Source organism: Nannobrachium achirus (genome assembly GCF_963921795.1).
Source record: "Nannobrachium achirus genome assembly, chromosome: 24".
Classification (NCBI taxonomy): domain Eukaryota; kingdom Metazoa; phylum Chordata; class Actinopteri; order Myctophiformes; family Myctophidae; genus Nannobrachium; species Nannobrachium achirus.
The window spans coordinates 18470896-18489131 of NC_137831.1; the positions used below are offsets into that span (position 1 = coordinate 18470896).

An 18236-nucleotide genomic window follows, 5' to 3' on the forward strand; every position below is an offset into this window, starting at 1 on the left:
CGGCCTAAAAAGGTTTGAGAACCCCTGTTCTAATCAGTCACAATCAGAATGACATGTTATTATGTGTTGTGGTGCAGGGGAGAGAGGAGAGAGAGACGGAGAGCGTGGAGGAGACCCTGTGGAGACAGAGACAGGAGATGCAGCGAGACAAGGAATGGCTGGAACGCGAAGAGAGACAACTGGTGACAGTCACATAGAAATACACATTAACTAAAGGGAGCAAGCCCACATCAATGCAACTCATTTTCTATTCACAGCATCAGCCATACTGTAAATATAAATACAGATCATGTCCCCCTTAACACGTTTATTATTAATACATCACCAAACTTGTGTGAATAGTTGTGTCAATGATGGTTGAACATGATTGCGTGCTTGATAAGTCATGGATGTTTCAGTTTAGGCTAGACTTTTCGTATCAGTTTGTGCATTCAAATGCATTAAAACACAATGATAACATAACATTTAAAAAAAAAACTATTATTAGCTATTTCAAGCTTATCTCTATAAGCTGTTTTTGGATGTTCATACCTTATTGAAATGAATAGAATCCATCATTGGTTTCCTAGAGAATTTAAAGGAGCTATAGTCAACTTTTTCTTAAAAACGGATGCTAAAATAAAAATAATGTTTCTAAAATATTTTATAAAAAAATATGTGTGAATAGAAATATGTTTCTATTCAAAAATGACCACAAAAAGCGCAAAATTTAGATAAAATAATCATTTTGGCCATTGTCAGACCGACACTTTGTTTACATTCTAGTCTATAGACTAGGATGTATACAAAGTGTCGGCCCTACAATGAAAAAGTTGACTATAGCTCCTTTAACTACAGTATGCTTTGTAAAAGTGGTAATGTCAAGTATAACGTGAGTCACACATTCCTCTAAATCCTTTAAAACCTGTGATTTGACATTGTGCTTCTCTGCAGGATCCCGTTATGCAACAGGATTCAGATAGCATCAAGGTATGTTGGCTGCATAGTGTGACTTAATGTTTGATGTTAGAAGTAAAAATACAATATTAACTGGAAGGCTGAAAATCCTCCATCTCAAAGACATTGGTTGAACGAATTGACTTCCTATTGTACTCCTGAAATGATCTTGTACTGTATAACGCCAGGAGGAAACCAGCAACATACAGTATGAGAAAATATGGGGTCCTTTTATCACTGCGCCCTTGTAACAAAATGCGATATTGTATTATGTATGTTGTTAATCATACAAATGTAAGGATGGAACTTGTACTGTATCTGGGGTTGTGTCGTTGTTGTTCTTGTCTTTTTCCAAATCTTGTGACATTACATGTTGTCTAAATAAAACTATCTTACAAAATAAATAATAATAATACAATATTAAACTTAAACATGGATATTTTTTATAACTTTAACACTCTTTGACACCCTTCCCTTTGCTCTCCTGGTTCTGTTTGCTGCCCCATGAAAAGAAAGAGGAACATGGTGAGTAGATAATAAAAAAATAAATATATTCTCTAGGCTCCTATACTGGATTGCATGATAAAAAATAAAAAATAAAACAAGACCTAAAAGAGCAGGCACAAGCATTTCTCTTCTCCCAATCTCTCTCTCTCTCTCTCTCTCTCTCTCTCTCTCTCTCTCTCTCTCTCTCTCTCTCTCTCTCTCTCTGTCTCAGGTCCTCCTCCAGAGAAACCTCCCATGAAGCGACAACTCTCCACAGTCGCACAGGCACAGGTACCACCTGCCCCCTCCAGTGTACAGGTACGGGTACCACCTGCCCCCTCCATTGCACCATACACATTGTTTTGAGACAAGATGACAAGATGTTTATGTCTCTGGAAATTAGCTTCCGACTTTTCGTCGGAAAGGTCCGGTTCAACTACAAAATAACGTTGCATCTTCTGAAAAGTATTGCCCGAATTAAGGCCTGTCCATACTTTCTCCGTAATGTTCGATGAGTTGGACTTTCCGACGTGCAAATTTCTGAACTCTTATTCGGTCTAATGCTTTTCAGAAGTTGCGAGTGACGCAATTTTGTAGTCGAACCGGACCTTTTGACCGAAAACGGTGGTTTCGGTTAAAGTATGGACAAGCCTTTAGAGTTCGGAGAGCTGCACATCGGAAAGTCGGAACACTCCGACGAAATGTTTGGTGGTCGGACAGGCCTTTAAGTTAAGGCATAAGAGCTGGTACTTTAAGACAATCAAAATACAGCCCTAAGGATTTTGCCATGTAGATTGGGGTCCCAGAGATTAAAATCGTATCAAACTGGGGGTCCTTGAATTACTGTCATAGAAAAGAATAGCAGTTATACAAGCTCACAGCGCGTCACGCCGTGTCACTCTTCGAGCTTACACGGCTGCTATTTTTGAACAGTTTTTTGGTTGACGAGCAGATGTCATGTTGTTGTTGCAGCCGCTGGCCACGGCGGAGCTGGACAGGTCAGGGGACCTGGTGTACACCAACGTCATGGCACTGGTCAGGGGCGTGGTCCACCTGAAGAACCAGGTCAACACGCTCACTGCCTCCGAGTACCCCAGTGCTGTCAAAGTAAGTGTGTGTGTGTGTGTGTGTGTGTGTGTGTGTGTGTGTGTGTGTGTGTGTGTGTGTGTGTGTGTGTGTGTGTGTGTGTGTGTGTGTGTGTGTGTGTGTAGTATACTTGTGAGAGTCCCAATTACAATTTAAGAAAAAATATTGTTTTGTGCAAAAAACTGTTGTTCGTTTAAATGATTATGATTAGACTCCTCCTGACTATTTCTTCACTCGCACGCAGATTTTTAAATATCTGTGCTGTTATTCATGCCCGCACTGTTTTATTTTTGCTTGACTCACTGCCTTTTGAAAAAAGAAATAATAATAATGTTGTTTAATGTTTTTACTTTTCTTCTCTTTTCTGCTTTATTGTTAATCATTTGTACTTTTACTATTAAAGGGGAAGACCACCCATTTTCAATATTGAACTATATCATTAATATACCTTTCGAGGAGTTGTGTGGAAATAAAAGAAAGTTCCCCCCTTCTGTGTTGCCTAGAACTGGAGGATTGATTTTGGGGTTTGTATTGTAAAGTACTGATCACACAGTACTTAACAATACAAACCCCAAAATCAATCTTCCAGTTCTAGACAACACAGAAGGGGGGGAACTTGTTTTCTATTTCCACACAACTCCTCTAAGGTATATTAATGACATAGTTCAATATTGAAAATGGGTGGTCTTCCCCTTTAAGCACTTGTGCTTCATTTTTGCTCTGTAAAGCACTTTGAGCTGCGTTTCATGTCATGAAGGGTGCTATGCAAATAAAGTTTATATTATCATTATCGCTAGGAGGTGGGCTTGACTCTTCGTAGTCTGATAAAAAGCGTGGAGGAGATCCTTCCCACTCTGCACGGCTCCGTCAAGACAGAGGTAGGCTCCTCCTACTCTACTCAAAACAAACCGAGAAGATAGAAACCAAATGAGAGTGTGCTGTCACGATTATGACAGTTTACATGACAATTAATTGTCACTCAAATAATTGCGAATAATGATTTTAATTGTGTTTTTGTTGTTGACAATTACATTTATTTTTGGCTTTTCGGCTTTGAAATTGCACACAGCAGATATGACACATAACCTAAAATATACAAAGAAGTTACTGACAGATTATGTACCAGGGGCGTCAATTGGGTACGGCAGGGGTATGCAGCTGCCATACCCTGGGTCGGGGGAAAATAAAAGTTACTTTTAAATATAAATCCATGAATGTCTCTTTGTCTATCTGCGCTGGTTATTATGCTGTTAAATTGCAGTAAAATAACTAATGCAACATTTAACAAAATGGTCACTTTAACAAGGTATTATAATTATATTCTCCACACTTGTATTCTCCCAATATTGACAAGATGGTATATTCCCAGGTTCCGCATTTCAGCTGCACAGGTGCAATGCATCATTGTTAATTGTGGCACGTTTACTAACATGCCAAGTTTAGCTGCACTTGAACAACCGTTCCAGGCTGCTACATGCCTGTTGCTACATGACTGGTGACACCAGTCATGTTGCCATACCTTAGCTTTTTCTGAACTGACGCCACTGTTATGTACGCTCTCTCTCTAGATCGAGGGAACACAGCGGCTGCTGAACAAGGACTTGGCGGAGCTGATCAGCAAGATGCGACTGGCCCAGCAGAACTCTGTGACCTCCCTGAAGGACGAGTGCCAGAGGCAGATGCTGGCGGCCGCCCACACCCTGGCCCTGGACTCCAAGAACCTCCTGGACTCCGTGGACCAGGCGCGCGTCAGAGCCCACCTGGCCAAGCCCATGCCAGAGAATGACCGGTATTGACGCGTGTAGGCCTATCTATTCTGCATCTAGCTCAAGGCTAGACCCAAATTTAGAGTGAAAATTCTTAACTCAAATCTTTGCTTCTGGGGGTCCCAGGAACAAAATATTTTGAGTGTGTGAATTTCTTATTTTGTATTTTCTTTATTGAGAAGGAGAAGTGATACCTGTTTGCCCTTGAGCCAGTGCTGCCTTTGGTGGAGGGGGCTACAGTACGGACTTCATGTACTCTGTGTATGTGATCTTTCCCTAAGTCTTGCACATGAGAGAACTCAAAGAGAACTATTGTGATACTCTTTATTGTCAATTATAATATGCTCAATAAAATAAATATTTAAAAATAAAGAAAGAAAAGGAAAAACACGCTTGTGTTGGACCCACAGTAAGCGCATGTTCTGACAATCATTTTATTTCCTGTGGTTGCATGTTGCTATTAAAGTGTGTTCCCTTCATTTTCCACATGAGTTGGTGATAACACTGCTGCGTTATTCTGTTTTAACCATGTGAAAAACAAATGACATTCCCCCACTAACTCTAATAGAAAGATAGTGTACACCTTTCAACCATGACATCTGGGGCTGTTAAGTATGACATCATTTTGTAGGCAGAGGAGAATTTCTGCCCCCAGTTTCCGTGAATCTTTTTACTATTTTTACTATTTACACATTTTTCTTCTCTTTGTTGTTGAAAGGAAAGTGTTAGAATTATACTTTAGTCGTTATTTTTTAGTCGTTGTTTTTTGAAATAGCGAGGGACAGAAAATGCTCTGGGGGCAGATTCTCCTCTGCCTACAAAATGATGTCACGGCTTAAAAGCCCCTGTGGTAATAATAATAATAATAATGCATTTTATTTAAAGGCGCCTTTCAGGACACTCAAGGTCGCCGTACAATTCCAAAGGACAGTCATTAAAAACAGGCAAAGCATACATCAACGTGTCAACAACAGAATACACAATATATCAAAAAGCAATAAAAATAAAAATGAAACACTGAAATAGAACAAAATAATACATCAATATATCAAAATCAATAGTAAAGGAGGGGTGAGGGTAGGTATACAGATAAAAGGGTGATGTGGGTATGTTAGAGTGAGTAAGCCAATTTGAACAGGTGAGTTTTGAGTTGGGATTTGAAAGTGGTTATGGAGTCAGACTGTCGGATGTGAGGGGGTAAGGAGTTCCAGAGTCTGGGTGCAGTACAGCTAAAAGCCCTGGCACCCGTGGTGCTGATGCAAGCACTGTCAGGGGGCCAGTCAAGTGGTGGACATTATTGACATTATTGTCAAAATGTATTTTTTCACATAAATACCAAACTATTAGAGCTCATGGGAGAAGAATGTCCAGATGACTGTTGAACTGAAGAGAATAATGATGTAATGCTGTGAATTTCAACCTTTTGAAATTGAAGGATATTAATGAAGCCATGACATACTGAGATGCATCTCTTTCTCTAGCTCTGGTCCAACAGAGCTACTCTTTCTCTATCTATCAGTGACAGTTGCACACCTTCTCCACCAGGGGGCGGTCTGGTCCTTCGGCACTTTCACCCGGAAGTAGAGATGGGATTTATGGTTCATTGAAGTGAGCTGGATCTCTGGGATCCGTTCCTTTCAAAGAGCCGTTCAAAAGACTGTCTAATTTTAGTTACTTTGTAGATTTTGATTATGATTACAAATGACTTAAACCCTATATACATTTCTGCCATTTGAAAATAACCGCTCTGCATTATGAGCTTGTAGATCTGTTATTTTCAAATGATTAATTTTTCTACATATTATTCATTGGAAAACTTGTGAAATGGGAGATTCTGCATAATGAGTACTTTTTTGCTATTGCCTATTGGTCCATAAAGATTGACCTTGTCCATAATATGCAGCACGAGAGCAGGTGTGTTTAAAAAAATCGCACCCGTGCGAAGTAAGCGGTGCAAACTAATTCCTGCGCGAATCAGTGTTGATAGGCATGCATGGCAATATTGTTTTTGTTGTGTATGATGTCAGTCTAGAGGTCTGCTCAGACTATATAAGTCTTTATCGTCATTTCTCATCAGTTAGTTGACCAAGCTACGGATTGTAACTTGTAGGAGTGTCGTAGTGTAATGATAAGTGACCTTATTTACTTCCAGAGAGGCCTCCAGAGAGGCGAGAAGAGGCCAGAAGATGAATATTTTAGTTTTTCAAAGTCTGTTCATTTGTATTTTAAACTTGTATTAGCTGCCTATCATTTATAACCTGTAAGATTTTCCACAGTCTGTCTAAAAGTGTGGTTATTTTATCGCATATAAGTGATATTCATCTAATACAATTTTGAAATTCAAGGTTAGCACCGCTCAATAATTTTTTATGACGTATTTTACGCGGCCTAAACGCGTTATGACGTATTTTACGCAGCCTAAACGCGTTATGACGTATTTTACGCGGCCTAAACGCGTTCTAAATCAGGGTTAACCAATCGGGTGCCTCTGTGACTATGACATCATGGACAGATCAACAGAATCGAAGTGTTTCATTGGTCTAGCGAACTCATGTCATCATCATTTGTGACATCATAGTTTTGGTAAAAAAGCGGTCTATAGGAGCGGTTAGCACCGCTCAAAAATCAAACCTCGGTTTGAAGTGAAGCGGTGAACTTTTATTCTGTGTTCTAGAGCTTAAGAATTCTGAATTCTGAATGAATTAATGATTTTATCTGGAGGGCCGAATTCTCATGTGAAGCTTGACCAATCGTCAAAGTATGGTCTCATTGGACATTTTTAATCATCCAATCATCAGACCGGGACGGACACTACACACACATTCTGGACGTACAGGACAGATAAAACCTGTTCATTCTGGACTGAAATGACCATATATGGACATGAGGGGACACACATGGGACACACATTTACGGATAGATAAAACCTGTTCATTCTGGACTGAAATGACCATATATGGACATGAGGGGACACACATTTACGGACAGATAAAACCTGTTCATTCTGGACTGAAATGACCATATATGGACATGAACGGGACACACAAAGCCACTCCTTGGAAGCGGCTTTCACCGCTTCAAAAAAAGAAAAATCATTTGTTCATTTCCTGTGTCACCTCTTTGAGGATGTCCTCCTCCAGCTTGGAGGTGTCGTACTCCCTCAGCATGTCGTACTCCACCCAGGGTCGGGCCCACTTCTGGGCGTGCTCCATCTGCTCGGGGGTCAGGGCCAGGTCAAAGCGGATGCCCTGGATGTTGAACTTGGGACGCTCCCAACGCTTGGACCACGGCTTCGGGCGCATCCTCACCTTGATCTTGTTGACGGGCACTTCTCCTGTAGGGGAGAAGGGCACAGGCTTCATGTCCGGGTCTACGGTGCTGTACTCGGGCAGCGCGTCTTTAAGGTACATCAGATCATCATCCAGCCTCTTCTCCAGCTTCAGCAGTTCGATCTGCTGGATCCGAGGGTTGTACAACTCATAGCAGATCTCCACACCTTGGCCATCAATTATCTTCCTAAGAACAAATGTGGCTCCCAGTCCCTTGCCACTCCTCTTGGTGCAGATTCCCACAAAGCGGTTGGTTTTCCCACTGGCGTGTGGATCAGCCATGTTCACAGCTAGGATACTTCCCACGTAGAACTCAGGAATGTTCAGTACTTTCCTCCGGCGGATCATATCTTTCCTCTCCATGCGGAATTTGAAAGGATCCGTTCTCGCACGAGCAGGGATAAACTCTGGACTCAGAAAATTTCGGAGGGATGACTCTGTTTGTGTTTTGTCTATGATGACAGGTTTAGGGGGAGGCATGAATCTGGGTGGTGGACCCCCATCACCACTGCCCACAGCCAAGCGAGCTACAGACGTAGACAGGAACCTTTCGTGTATTCTGAGGTTTCGTAATAATCTTTGTGCTGACATTACGTCCAGCTTCTTTGTGCAGACTGCCATGATTGACCTTGTGTTATTGTATCATCACATGTTGCTATTGCTTCCTCCCATGTGTTTCTGCACACATTCCATCTCTATGTAGAAGAAATGATGACACAATGTGTTATAGTACATGCATATTTATAGTGTTTATATATCTGTATAGTGCCTGTTGGAGTACATATTTATGCTTATGTGTTGGCTACTGCAATGGGAACACCATCCAACTGTACAAATATTTTATAATAATAATAACCAGTAAGAAAGTAAGAAGCCCTAAGGGTGAGGAGCAACCTAGCCTTAAAGGGTGAGGTCGCACACATGGGTGCATGAACATGGCTGCTTTGGCATGCATACCCTTCTGCTGAGCTGGTCGAGTCATGTCAGAACAGGTCAGCTATATCCATATATGGAGTCCTAAGATCAGATGTAGAGGTAATAACCAGCTACATATATGGAGATCTAGGTGATGAGGTCAGTATCGTGATCTTCATATATGGAGATCCAGGTGACGATAGTCAGCAGCAGTCTTGATTTGCAAACAAATTATGTCTTGGCCATATATATGTAGCGTCCATAATGGGCATTGCCAAATATGGGCATTCCCATATATGCGCTTAATATTGATGACATCGGGACAGGGATCTCCATATACAGTATGGGCATAAAAGGGACCACTAGTGGTGAGAGCGAGCCACCCGGCTTGAGCACATGGCTGCAGCAGTAACACGTGTCTAAGTTGTTCATGGAAAAGCAGTAGTCCAAGCATTAGTCGCCCAAACGTCTTTGAATACATGTAGATGTCGTATAACTGGGTGAGATGATCCTTGGACTCCATTCAGCTTTTGAAGTTGAACTGTTCAAAAGGAGACACACTGCATTATGTTCATACACACACTAAGAAACAAGATGGGCTCTTGTGGATCTTGCCTTCTGCTTTTAGTTTAATAGAATTTGGTAGACTTGCCAATAGTCAATATTAATTATTGTTGAAGAATATGAACACTTAGTCAAAATGCATTACAAAGGACATGTTTGCCACGGAATATACAAGAAAGTGAACGTGAAAACGGTCGTCTTCTCCTATATAGTCACTGATTTCTGTACTACACAATAGGTCTATGTGATATTAGCTCAATTTAACTCCAGTATACACCTTAAAAACATTGCAATTAGTATTTACCTACCTCCCGAGAGCTTTCTTTAGTTGCCAATGTATCCTGATGTAGCACTCCTGCACTACTAATGAATAGAGGCTGTGTCCCGAGTTGTTTTGTTAAATTCACAGCCCCTTTTCTACTGTACATTAACTCCTCTTTCTTCTAGGTAATTAGAGGTAACTTAAGATAAATATTGTAACCCTTTAAGTTTACTAGGTAAATATAGGCTAAGTGAATGCTTCCATTATTTAAATACCCAGAAAACATGCAATATCCCATGGATCACTTCAATAAATAACCCAAGAATACCTATGTGGGCCCACAACCTTTCACAGTTGACACCTTACATACCAACAAGCAACAATGAAGAATTAAATATAAAAATCAAACCTCGGTTCGAAGTGAAGCGGTGAACTTTTATTCTATGTGTTCTAGAGTTATGAACTCTGTGATCTATACATTCTTTATGTTCTGAATGAATGAATGATTTTATCTGGAGGGCCGAATTGTCATGTGAAGCTTGACCAATCCTCAAAGTATCCAATCATCAGACAATCATGGACTGAAATGACCATATATGGACATGAGGTGACAGACATTTTGTTTTTGATAAAACCTGTTCATTCTGGACTGAAATGACCATATATGGACATGGGACACACATTTTGTTTTTGATAAAACCTGTTCATTCTGGACTGAAATGACCATATATGGACATGGGACACACAAAGCCACTCCTTGGAAGCGGCTTTCACCGCTTCAAAAACAATGCCCTGGCTGCAGGCCAATAAACGATGCTCGGGTACAAATCGGCCTGAAGCGGATGGCCCCTTCACTCTCCTGAGCAAGGAAAATAAACTAAAGGTACCTTTTATGTGACGAGTGTTTGTGTTGATGAAATTGTTCAGAGCCCCTCTCCAGCAGTGCACCTATGTCCCGACTTCCACACAGGGAGAACAGCAGAAGAATGTCCAGGAGGACGCATGAGCTGACAGCTCACTGCAGAAAACATCACTCCGTTATCCAAACGTATACCAGAGACTTTACAGGCTTTTTTTTTTACTTCTTTAGTTCTAAAGTGTGCCTCTGAGCTAATGAGACTTAAAGCTAAAGAAGAACCTGCAGGATCACAGTTTAGAATGTTACAGCAACTTCACCGCAGTTGTGGAGCAGACACACGGAAATGACAGTGTAATACTTTTTTTTAAACTTTTTCCACAATTAACTGACACAGCCTATATGCTCCTGTCTTCTTTATCTCTCTATCAGGGGAGGCCTTAGCTATGTTACACCAGTTTCAATTGAAACGGGCCTCAGCCACCAAGGGGCCTTCAAGAGCTAGCCAGCAAGCCTTGTTCAACTTGCAACACACGTATAACACTTTTTAATAATCATATAACCTTGTTAATATAACGCCATTTAGGTCAATGCTATAACATTATGTAGTGATATAATAATAATATATAAATAGCAGGCAGTCATTGACTATAAGTCAACTTCTGTGTGCAATTGTTGCATGGCTACTGTGGCCTGGGTGCGCTGGCGGTGACGTCATCAATGGCTCTTGAAACGGGCCTCCAGATTACTAAGGCCACCCCTGCTCTCTATTGTGTTCTTTACAGCTTTTTCACAAAATACACAGAAACATTAGAAATGCATAGTGCCTGCACCCCAAAACCATTGTACTCAAGCAGGCGCTCTAGCTCTACAGGGCTGGTGAACTTCATGAATGGGCATTAAGACAATCTCCCTCAGTGAAACGTTGCTGTTGTTTGTCTGGACTCTCACCTGGGGCCAATCCGGTATGGTTCAACCTGTCAGGAGTTTGAACGTCCTCTGGCATTGGACCCGGGATCACTGAGTCACTCAAGCCTCTCCTCCACGGCAAGGTCACAGCAAGAGGAGAGGAGGTGGACCACTGATTTTGTATTGTTTAATGTTGTATCGCTCTTTTTTAGGCTGTTGTGTGTCAACAATAGCCCTGCTTTTGTTATTTTTATTTTTGAGCAGTGCCAACCACTCCTACATCTGGCTTTGTCTGTTTGTTCCACGTCTGTCCGAACTGTGATTGGTCAGTTGGTGTATGCACGCCCAGGTTCATATTGGCCAAGCTTCGCGGACGCTTAATGAAATGAACTCATATGAATAGCACCACTCACTTCACACTGGGTGTGGTTATTTTTTAATGTAGGGGTTACTAATGCTACTACCGCTAATAATATTATACTACTATTGTTTTTAGGATGTTATTTCAGTGTATTTGTTTTGTTTTTGTATGTCTGGAGTTGGTGTTAAAGTGACTGTCTTGTTTTTATTTGGGACTGTTGTATTTCCTTCCTGCAAAACAATCTGCATCACCACATTAAGACATCACGAGGTGGTTCCTCACTGACGGGCATTGGGACACTCCACTTTACCAGCGAAGATCACCCTCTGTGGCTGGTCAGAGGGAATTCCTTCTTTGTCCTGAATTTGGGCGTTGACATTCTCAGGTGCTATGGTATGACTTGGCTCTCTTGACAGCGGACTGCATTCGTTGCCTCAGTCACAGCATTAGGTGGAGTGGTCTTCTTTTGGATGTTGTCAGAGACAATGTTTCAGATGGGTTTAGCTGATGGACACTGGGACCTGCCCTGTCGAACCACTGTCCTAGTGCCTAGTCATGTACTTTGAGTCATTTTAGTCATGTCACATTTTAAATATTTGTACGTCATGGACCAGTGGTCCTCAAAGTGGTGTTCCAAACAGGTCTCTTAGAGTTAAGGGGGTTCTTGAATTTAAAAAGTTTGAGAACCACAGATGTAGACAATATCACAAAAATAGAGAGAAAAAAAAACATTTAACCACTTGGTTGACCCCAGACCCCCAGGTCTCTGTATTAGGCCCTCTCCTGTCTTTGTCCTGAATGTTGGCCATCACTTGGTTCAACTTCCAGGGTGATGGTCTTATCAGCGAGGGTCTTGACAAAGATCTGCATTCCTCCCCTCAGACGCAGCACAAGGTGGAGGGCGGATTCTTTCTTGATGTTGTAGTCAGAAAGGGTGCGTCCATCTTCCAGTTGCTTGCTGGCGAAGATCAGTCTCTGTTGGTCAGGGGGAATTCCTTGTCTTGGATCTTTTTCTCAATGTTATCACTTGCCTCAACCTCCAAGGTGATGGTCTTGCCAGTGAGAGTCTTGACGAAGATCTGCATTCCTCCCATCAGACGCAGCACAAGGTGGAGGGTGGATTCTTTGTGGATGTTGTAGTCAGAAAGGGTGCGTCCATCTTCCAGTTGCTTGCCCGCGAAGATCAGTCTCTGTTGGTCAGGGGGAATTCCTTCCTTGTCTTGGATCTTGGCTTTGACATTCTCAATGTTATCACTTGCCTCAAACTCCAAGGTGATGGTCTTGCCAGTAAGGGTCTTGACAAAGATCTGCATTCCTCCCCTCAGACAAAGCACAAGATGGAGGGTGGATTCTTTCTGGATGTTGTAGTCAGAAAGGGTGCGTCCATCTTCCAGTTGCTTGCCAGCAAAGATAAGTCTCTGTTGGTCAGGGGGAATTCCTGCCTTGTCTTGGATCTTGGCTTTGACATTCTCAATGTTGACTGGGACAAAAACAATCTCCCCTGGTGGAGAGCACAGGGCCATTTTGTATTAAACGACCTTATTGCACTTAGTGTTCAGGTATGTGTTGATGGTGTTGATGAGTTCTTTCTCCTCCTCTAAGTTGTTGTCCAGATATTCCTCCTCGTGGCGAGGAATGGCATCCATGGCCTCGTTAACCATCTCGAATGTGTCATCATTAAGATCAGGCGGAGAGTCTGTATTCGGATTTGGCAGGAAGCCCTGATGTTCTTCCAACAGCTGAGTTGCTGCCTGGAAGTCACCATTTGTCAATTTCAGAGCCGCTAACATCAGACTAGCTGCTCTAGGCTGGTCACCATTCGCAAATTTCAGAGCCGCCTCACAACCCTCCCTCTGAAAACCCAAATTTGTCAACTCTGTCACCTTCTCTTCAGTTGTGTTTGCCCGCTGCCTGGCCCCAGAGTCGAAGAGGATATTGCATGCTGTGTTTATCTCTCCGTTTGCCTCATGAAGAGCCCTCGATGCATCTCTCCTGGAGAAACCCATTGTTTTCAGATGATTTAATCCTTCTGAAATAGCTCTGAACTTTTCTTTCTCTTTGTCGCTCTTCTCCATATCCTCCTGTCTCCTGGTGGTAATCAGCACGACAGCCTGGTCCGTATCTCCCTGACAGGCTCTGAGAGCAAGTCTGCTCTCTCTCTCGCTGAAACCTATAATCATCAGCTGGTTCATCTTATCTTCGTCAACAGTGAGGCGGCTGTATGCCGACTCCACCTGCTGTAGTTTCTGTCTGGCTAGTGTGTCATTCCCATCGATGTACGACAACAAACTCTGGAGGAGGTACAGTCGGAGAAACAACACCTCCTCTTTCTCCTTACTGCCCTTGATCGACAACAGCCGGTCTTTTTGTTTTCCGTAACACTGCGTGAAACAGGCCTCGGCCTTCTCAAGGCGGCGCTTCCCATCCTCCAGACAGGACCATGCCTCCAGAGCACGGTAACACCAGACAATGTCCAATTGCAGCACGGCATAGTTGTCGACTTGATTCAACAGAGCCGAGCAGCACTGGCTAAAATGTTCGTCAGCGTGAAGCAGGTGGCAAAGAGCATCGTCAAACTTCCTCGCCTTCATCAGAGCGCGACCTTTCTCATTGTGACCCATGGCTAGGATCAACGCTTTCTGTTCATTGGGATCAGAGATTCTCAAAGGGTTTCCTCTTTGGTCGGCGATCTCCACGAACGGCGTGCGGTGTGGATCATCGGGAAGCTCAGACAGGAGCGCGAATCCTTTACTTGTTCTCTCGAGGTCGTCTTTCTGTTTCTTTTTTGTCTCCTCCTCGGAGACCTGCTGTTTCCTGTCATCTTCGCTCACCTTCAACACCATAAGTTTGCTGTTGTTCCTTACTTTCTGTAAATCTAGAGGCAGGTCCGCTGACAGCGTCTTCCCATTCAGAATCAGTCTGAGGTCTTTCATGCCGTATTTGTCTGCAATCATGTCCATGACGTCCTGAGCCCAAACGTTCAGTTTTGTCTCCAGGTAATGTTTCTTTTTCCCTTCCTTCCTAAATTCTTTGGGCAGCACCAGTTCTAGCGTAGCAACACTGGTCTCTTTGTACGCTTGGTTTCCTTGTCCTCTCTGCACTGCCTGCGCTCTGATCCGCTCCAGAGCGTGCCCTGCCTCCAACGCGTCCACAGACAGCTGGGATGCATAGCGCTCAGCCAGTTCCTGCATGTGCTGGAGTCCAGGCTGGGTGTCTTCTTCAGTATAAGGAGAGCTCCACAGCTGAACCTTCTCCTCTCTCAGCAGTGTCCTCAGCTTCGCTTCAAGATTCTCATCCGCCATTTCCGTGCGCTTCGTACTTTCAAAACAACAGACAAATTTCTATATCACTATGTCTGATGGACGAAGTTTTATTGTGTTTTTATTTTATTTTATCTTGAATAGCTGTTGTCTTTGATCAAGGTAACAATGTAATGTGATGGACAGATACAGATTGTTGAATCTCGAATACTGTTTTGTCTGTATTGTCTTATGTCAAGATAGCAGCATTGGCTGAACTAATTGTCATAGGAAGTCTTTCTGTCAAAATACGTGCCAAGACTGAAAGCAGTTTTATCTGACAGTTACTTAAGAATTTATTACATGTTTCATCATGACACTGTCAGACACAACAGAAACTGTTGCTAAACAACGCAAACTTGGGCCTATGACCCCTTATGTATATGCCCATAGAGGTCTGTGTTACTCATGCCCAAATATGAAGTCCAAACCAAACTATGACATCAGTACTATGACATCATATTGATGACATCTCCATATTGGGGATGTCATTCCATTGGGTCCCCAGCAATATGCAGAGGACCCAGATGCCTTATTGGCCAGATGGCCAAGACATGGCCCATATCTGTGTGGCCCATATCTGTGGGCATAAAATATATTGTATGTTGTGATGTCATGGGAACCACTCTAACATAATCCCTTTTATGCCCATATATGGAGATCCCTGATCATCAATATTAAGCCCATATCTAACAGGACTTCATATCGGAATGCCCATATATATACTATATGGAGGAAGACAGCCCATATCGGTTCAGACAGGGATCTCCATGTATGGGCATAAAAGGGATGTACTATACAGTACATGGATCTCCATATATGGGTAACTGGTCCGATATGTCGCCCTGAGGCGTCTTACTAGTTTATCCTGTATCTATAACTGCACAGGAATGCAGATATTGTCAAGACCATCACTGGCAAGACCATCACCCTGGAAGTTGAACCAAGTCATAACATAGGGAATGTTAAGGCCAAAATACAGGATAAAGAAGGAATTCCCCCTGACCAGCAAAGGCTCATCTTTGCTGGAAAGCAGCTGGAAGACGGTCGCACCCAGCACCCTCTGACTACAACTTAGGAGACCACCCCTCCACCTAGTTCTGCAACTGAGCAGGAGGATGGTTTCGTTATTTCAATCACATGAACCTATAGTGTCCCTATTCTGGAGTGAAAAAGTTCTCAAACCTTTTAAATTCAAGGACCTCAGAGTTACAGGCCTGTAAGGGTCCATTTGGAACCCCCCCCCCCCCCCCCCCCCCCCCACATGACGTACAAATATTTAAAATGTGACATGACATTACTAAAATTCCTCAAAGGTGTAAGTAAAGTACATGACTAACAGTTGTTCGGCAATACTGACGTGACATAAAGACAAGGGCAGGTCCCAGCTAGTGTCCGTCAGCTAAACCCATCCGAAACATTGTCTCTGACTACAACATCCAACTCTCCACCTAATGCTGCAACTGAGGTGACAAATGCAGTTCGCTGTCAAGACCCTCATCACTAGGGATGGGTATTGTTCACCTTTGAATCGATACGATACCTTTTTCGATACCTGGGAATCGATAAGATACCCTTTTCGATACCATTATTTATTATTATTATAATTATTATTTGCCTTTTTCTATGGGCTATTTTACACACTACACCAAAATAGGTTATTAAGCCAGTTATTCAGCCATTTGCATGTGAAGTAGGCCTAGTAGTAGAGTAGTTGATGTGACTACTACTCAGAGATGGGCGAAAATACATTGAAAAGTATTTTGATACAAAATACAAATACTGGGTCAAAAAATGTATCAAAATACAAAATATAAATACAGGCCAGAGAAATGTATTTAAGATTCAAATACGTATTTTGTATTTTGAAAATACATAAATACTTTTTATAAAAATTGATGCAATGATTAGTAATTGTATAGATTGACTGCCAAGTATTAAATTAATTGCCTGTCAGAATTTCGAAGAATAAAGTGCCTTCCAGACGATACGCGGTCACCGCCTTCCAGTAATTAATTTTCAGTGGGAGGCGGGCGGCTATTTTGGCCGTGCAGAGAAGTTTTGGGGTGGCGAGGCGAGCGGGCGCGGTCCTGTGAAATCCCCACGAGCGTGCTCGTTTGTGCATGCGTATGCGGGCAGCGAGAGATGGATTGTGTTCATCTTTGTGAAATACCGCACAGCGTTTACTCACTGAGCGAGTGTGTTTGTGTCTCACCGCAGTGCGTTAACCGCTGACCTAAGCTGCAGCCATAGCGGTGACCGCGTATCGTGTGGAAGGCACTTAAATTGACCTACTATGGTGTTTGTCTTGAGCAGGCAGCCTAAATGTTTGCCACTGTGTGAGAGCTCAGGCCAGAAGTGCCTTCCTCACCGCTACGGCTGCCGCTTGGGTCAGCGGTTACCGCACCGCGGTGAGACACAAACACACTCGCTCAGTGAGTAAACGCCACACGGTATTTTACAAAGATGAACACAATCCATCTCTCACTGCCCATGTACGCATGCACAAACGAGCACGCTCGCGGGGATTTTCACGAGACTTCTCGCCTCGCTGCCTCAAAACTTCGCTGCGCGGCAGAAATACCCGCCCGCCTCTCATTGAAAATGAATTACTAGGAGGCGGTGACCGCGTATCGTCTGGAACCCACTTTACCGTTATCTTCTAAAGGAACAATGGCATGAGACTGAATGCACAGGTGCCTCTGCGTCAGTACTTCATAGAGCGCAAAACTGCACTGCCAGCCTTATAATAATAACTAAAACTGCACTCTGCTGGCGATGCCAGTGATATCACCACTGACATCACCAGGAATGCTGGTCTCTCATTGGCTGTTAATGATGACATTGCCAGAAATGCTGGTCCCTTATTGTGCTACGTGCTTAAACACACACAGCTACCTACCTACCTACCAACCTACATACATACATACATACATACGCAGATGAACGCAGTACTTGTGCGCAAGTAATTCGAAATTGTAATCATAATGCACGTTACATTTGAAGCAAATCAAAGTCAAGTGCTATGGCTGTATCACACACACACAAACCACCAGCAAATTAGATTGAAAGAAAATGTGTCTTTCCCCCTACAGTTTAAACCTTTGTGAACGTTTAAATGTGTCGATTTGAGAATAAAATTACATTAAAAAGTATTTTGTATTTCAAATACAGAAAATACTAGACCTGAAAGTATTTTGATACAAATTAAATCCATTTTTTTCCATCCCAGCCAAATACAAATTACAAAATACAAAAAAGTATTTCAAATACGTATTTCAAATACATGTATTTCAAATACTGCCCATCTCTGCTACTACTGTATAGACGTTGGATAATAAACATTATAGGCTATTGTCGGCTATTTTCCACAGTAACGAGTGTAGCCTATACTAAAGCAGTCATTAAACTGTCAGTAGCCCAACTGTTACAGATGCGACTGGCCAGGGGTGCGTTCAAGAGTATCG

At 42.6% G+C, this 18236-nt stretch overlaps 3 protein-coding genes across 3 annotated transcripts in view; 1 reads left to right on the top strand and 2 right to left on the bottom strand.

Moving 5' to 3' along the window:
* LOC308280382 (protein-tyrosine kinase 2-beta-like) overlaps positions 1 to 4542 on the top strand; it is a gene marked incomplete at its 5' end in the record, with an annotated part of 23702 nt that extends 19160 nt beyond the window's left edge. Inside the window, 7 exons of the mRNA XM_080720644.1 lie at positions 78 to 182; positions 934 to 969; positions 1449 to 1461; positions 1655 to 1740; positions 2395 to 2529; positions 3306 to 3386; positions 4077 to 4542. Of these exons, the coding sequence (XP_080576770.1) occupies positions 78 to 182; positions 934 to 969; positions 1449 to 1461; positions 1655 to 1740; positions 2395 to 2529; positions 3306 to 3386; positions 4077 to 4304 (684 nt within the window). The 3' untranslated portion in view covers positions 4305 to 4542. The remainder of the gene's footprint in view (positions 1 to 77; positions 183 to 933; positions 970 to 1448; positions 1462 to 1654; positions 1741 to 2394; positions 2530 to 3305; positions 3387 to 4076) is intronic.
* A 2814-nt stretch (positions 4543 to 7356) lies between these two features.
* Positions 7357 to 8228, bottom strand: mrpl19 (mitochondrial ribosomal protein L19). Its single transcript, XM_080720647.1, has one exon. The coding sequence runs from the start codon at positions 8222 to 8224 to the stop codon at positions 7367 to 7369; it is 858 nt and encodes a 285-aa protein (XP_080576773.1). The 5' UTR covers positions 8225 to 8228; the 3' UTR covers positions 7357 to 7366.
* Positions 8229 to 12999: 4771 nt separating this feature from the next.
* On the bottom strand, positions 13000 to 14772 carry LOC308280121 (NEDD8 ultimate buster 1-like; the record flags this gene model as incomplete). Its single annotated transcript, XM_080720384.1, has 1 exon — positions 13000 to 14772. The coding sequence occupies one exon, from the start codon at positions 14770 to 14772 to the stop codon at positions 13000 to 13002; it is 1773 nt and encodes a 590-aa protein (XP_080576510.1).
* Positions 14773 to 18236: the final 3464 nt, after the last annotated feature.

Bases quoted from the DNA above. Each gene is read 5' to 3' on its own strand.
- mrpl19 (XM_080720647.1), bottom strand. From the start codon at position 8,224: ATGGCAGTCTGCACAAAGAAGCTGGACGTAATGTCAGCACAAAGATTA.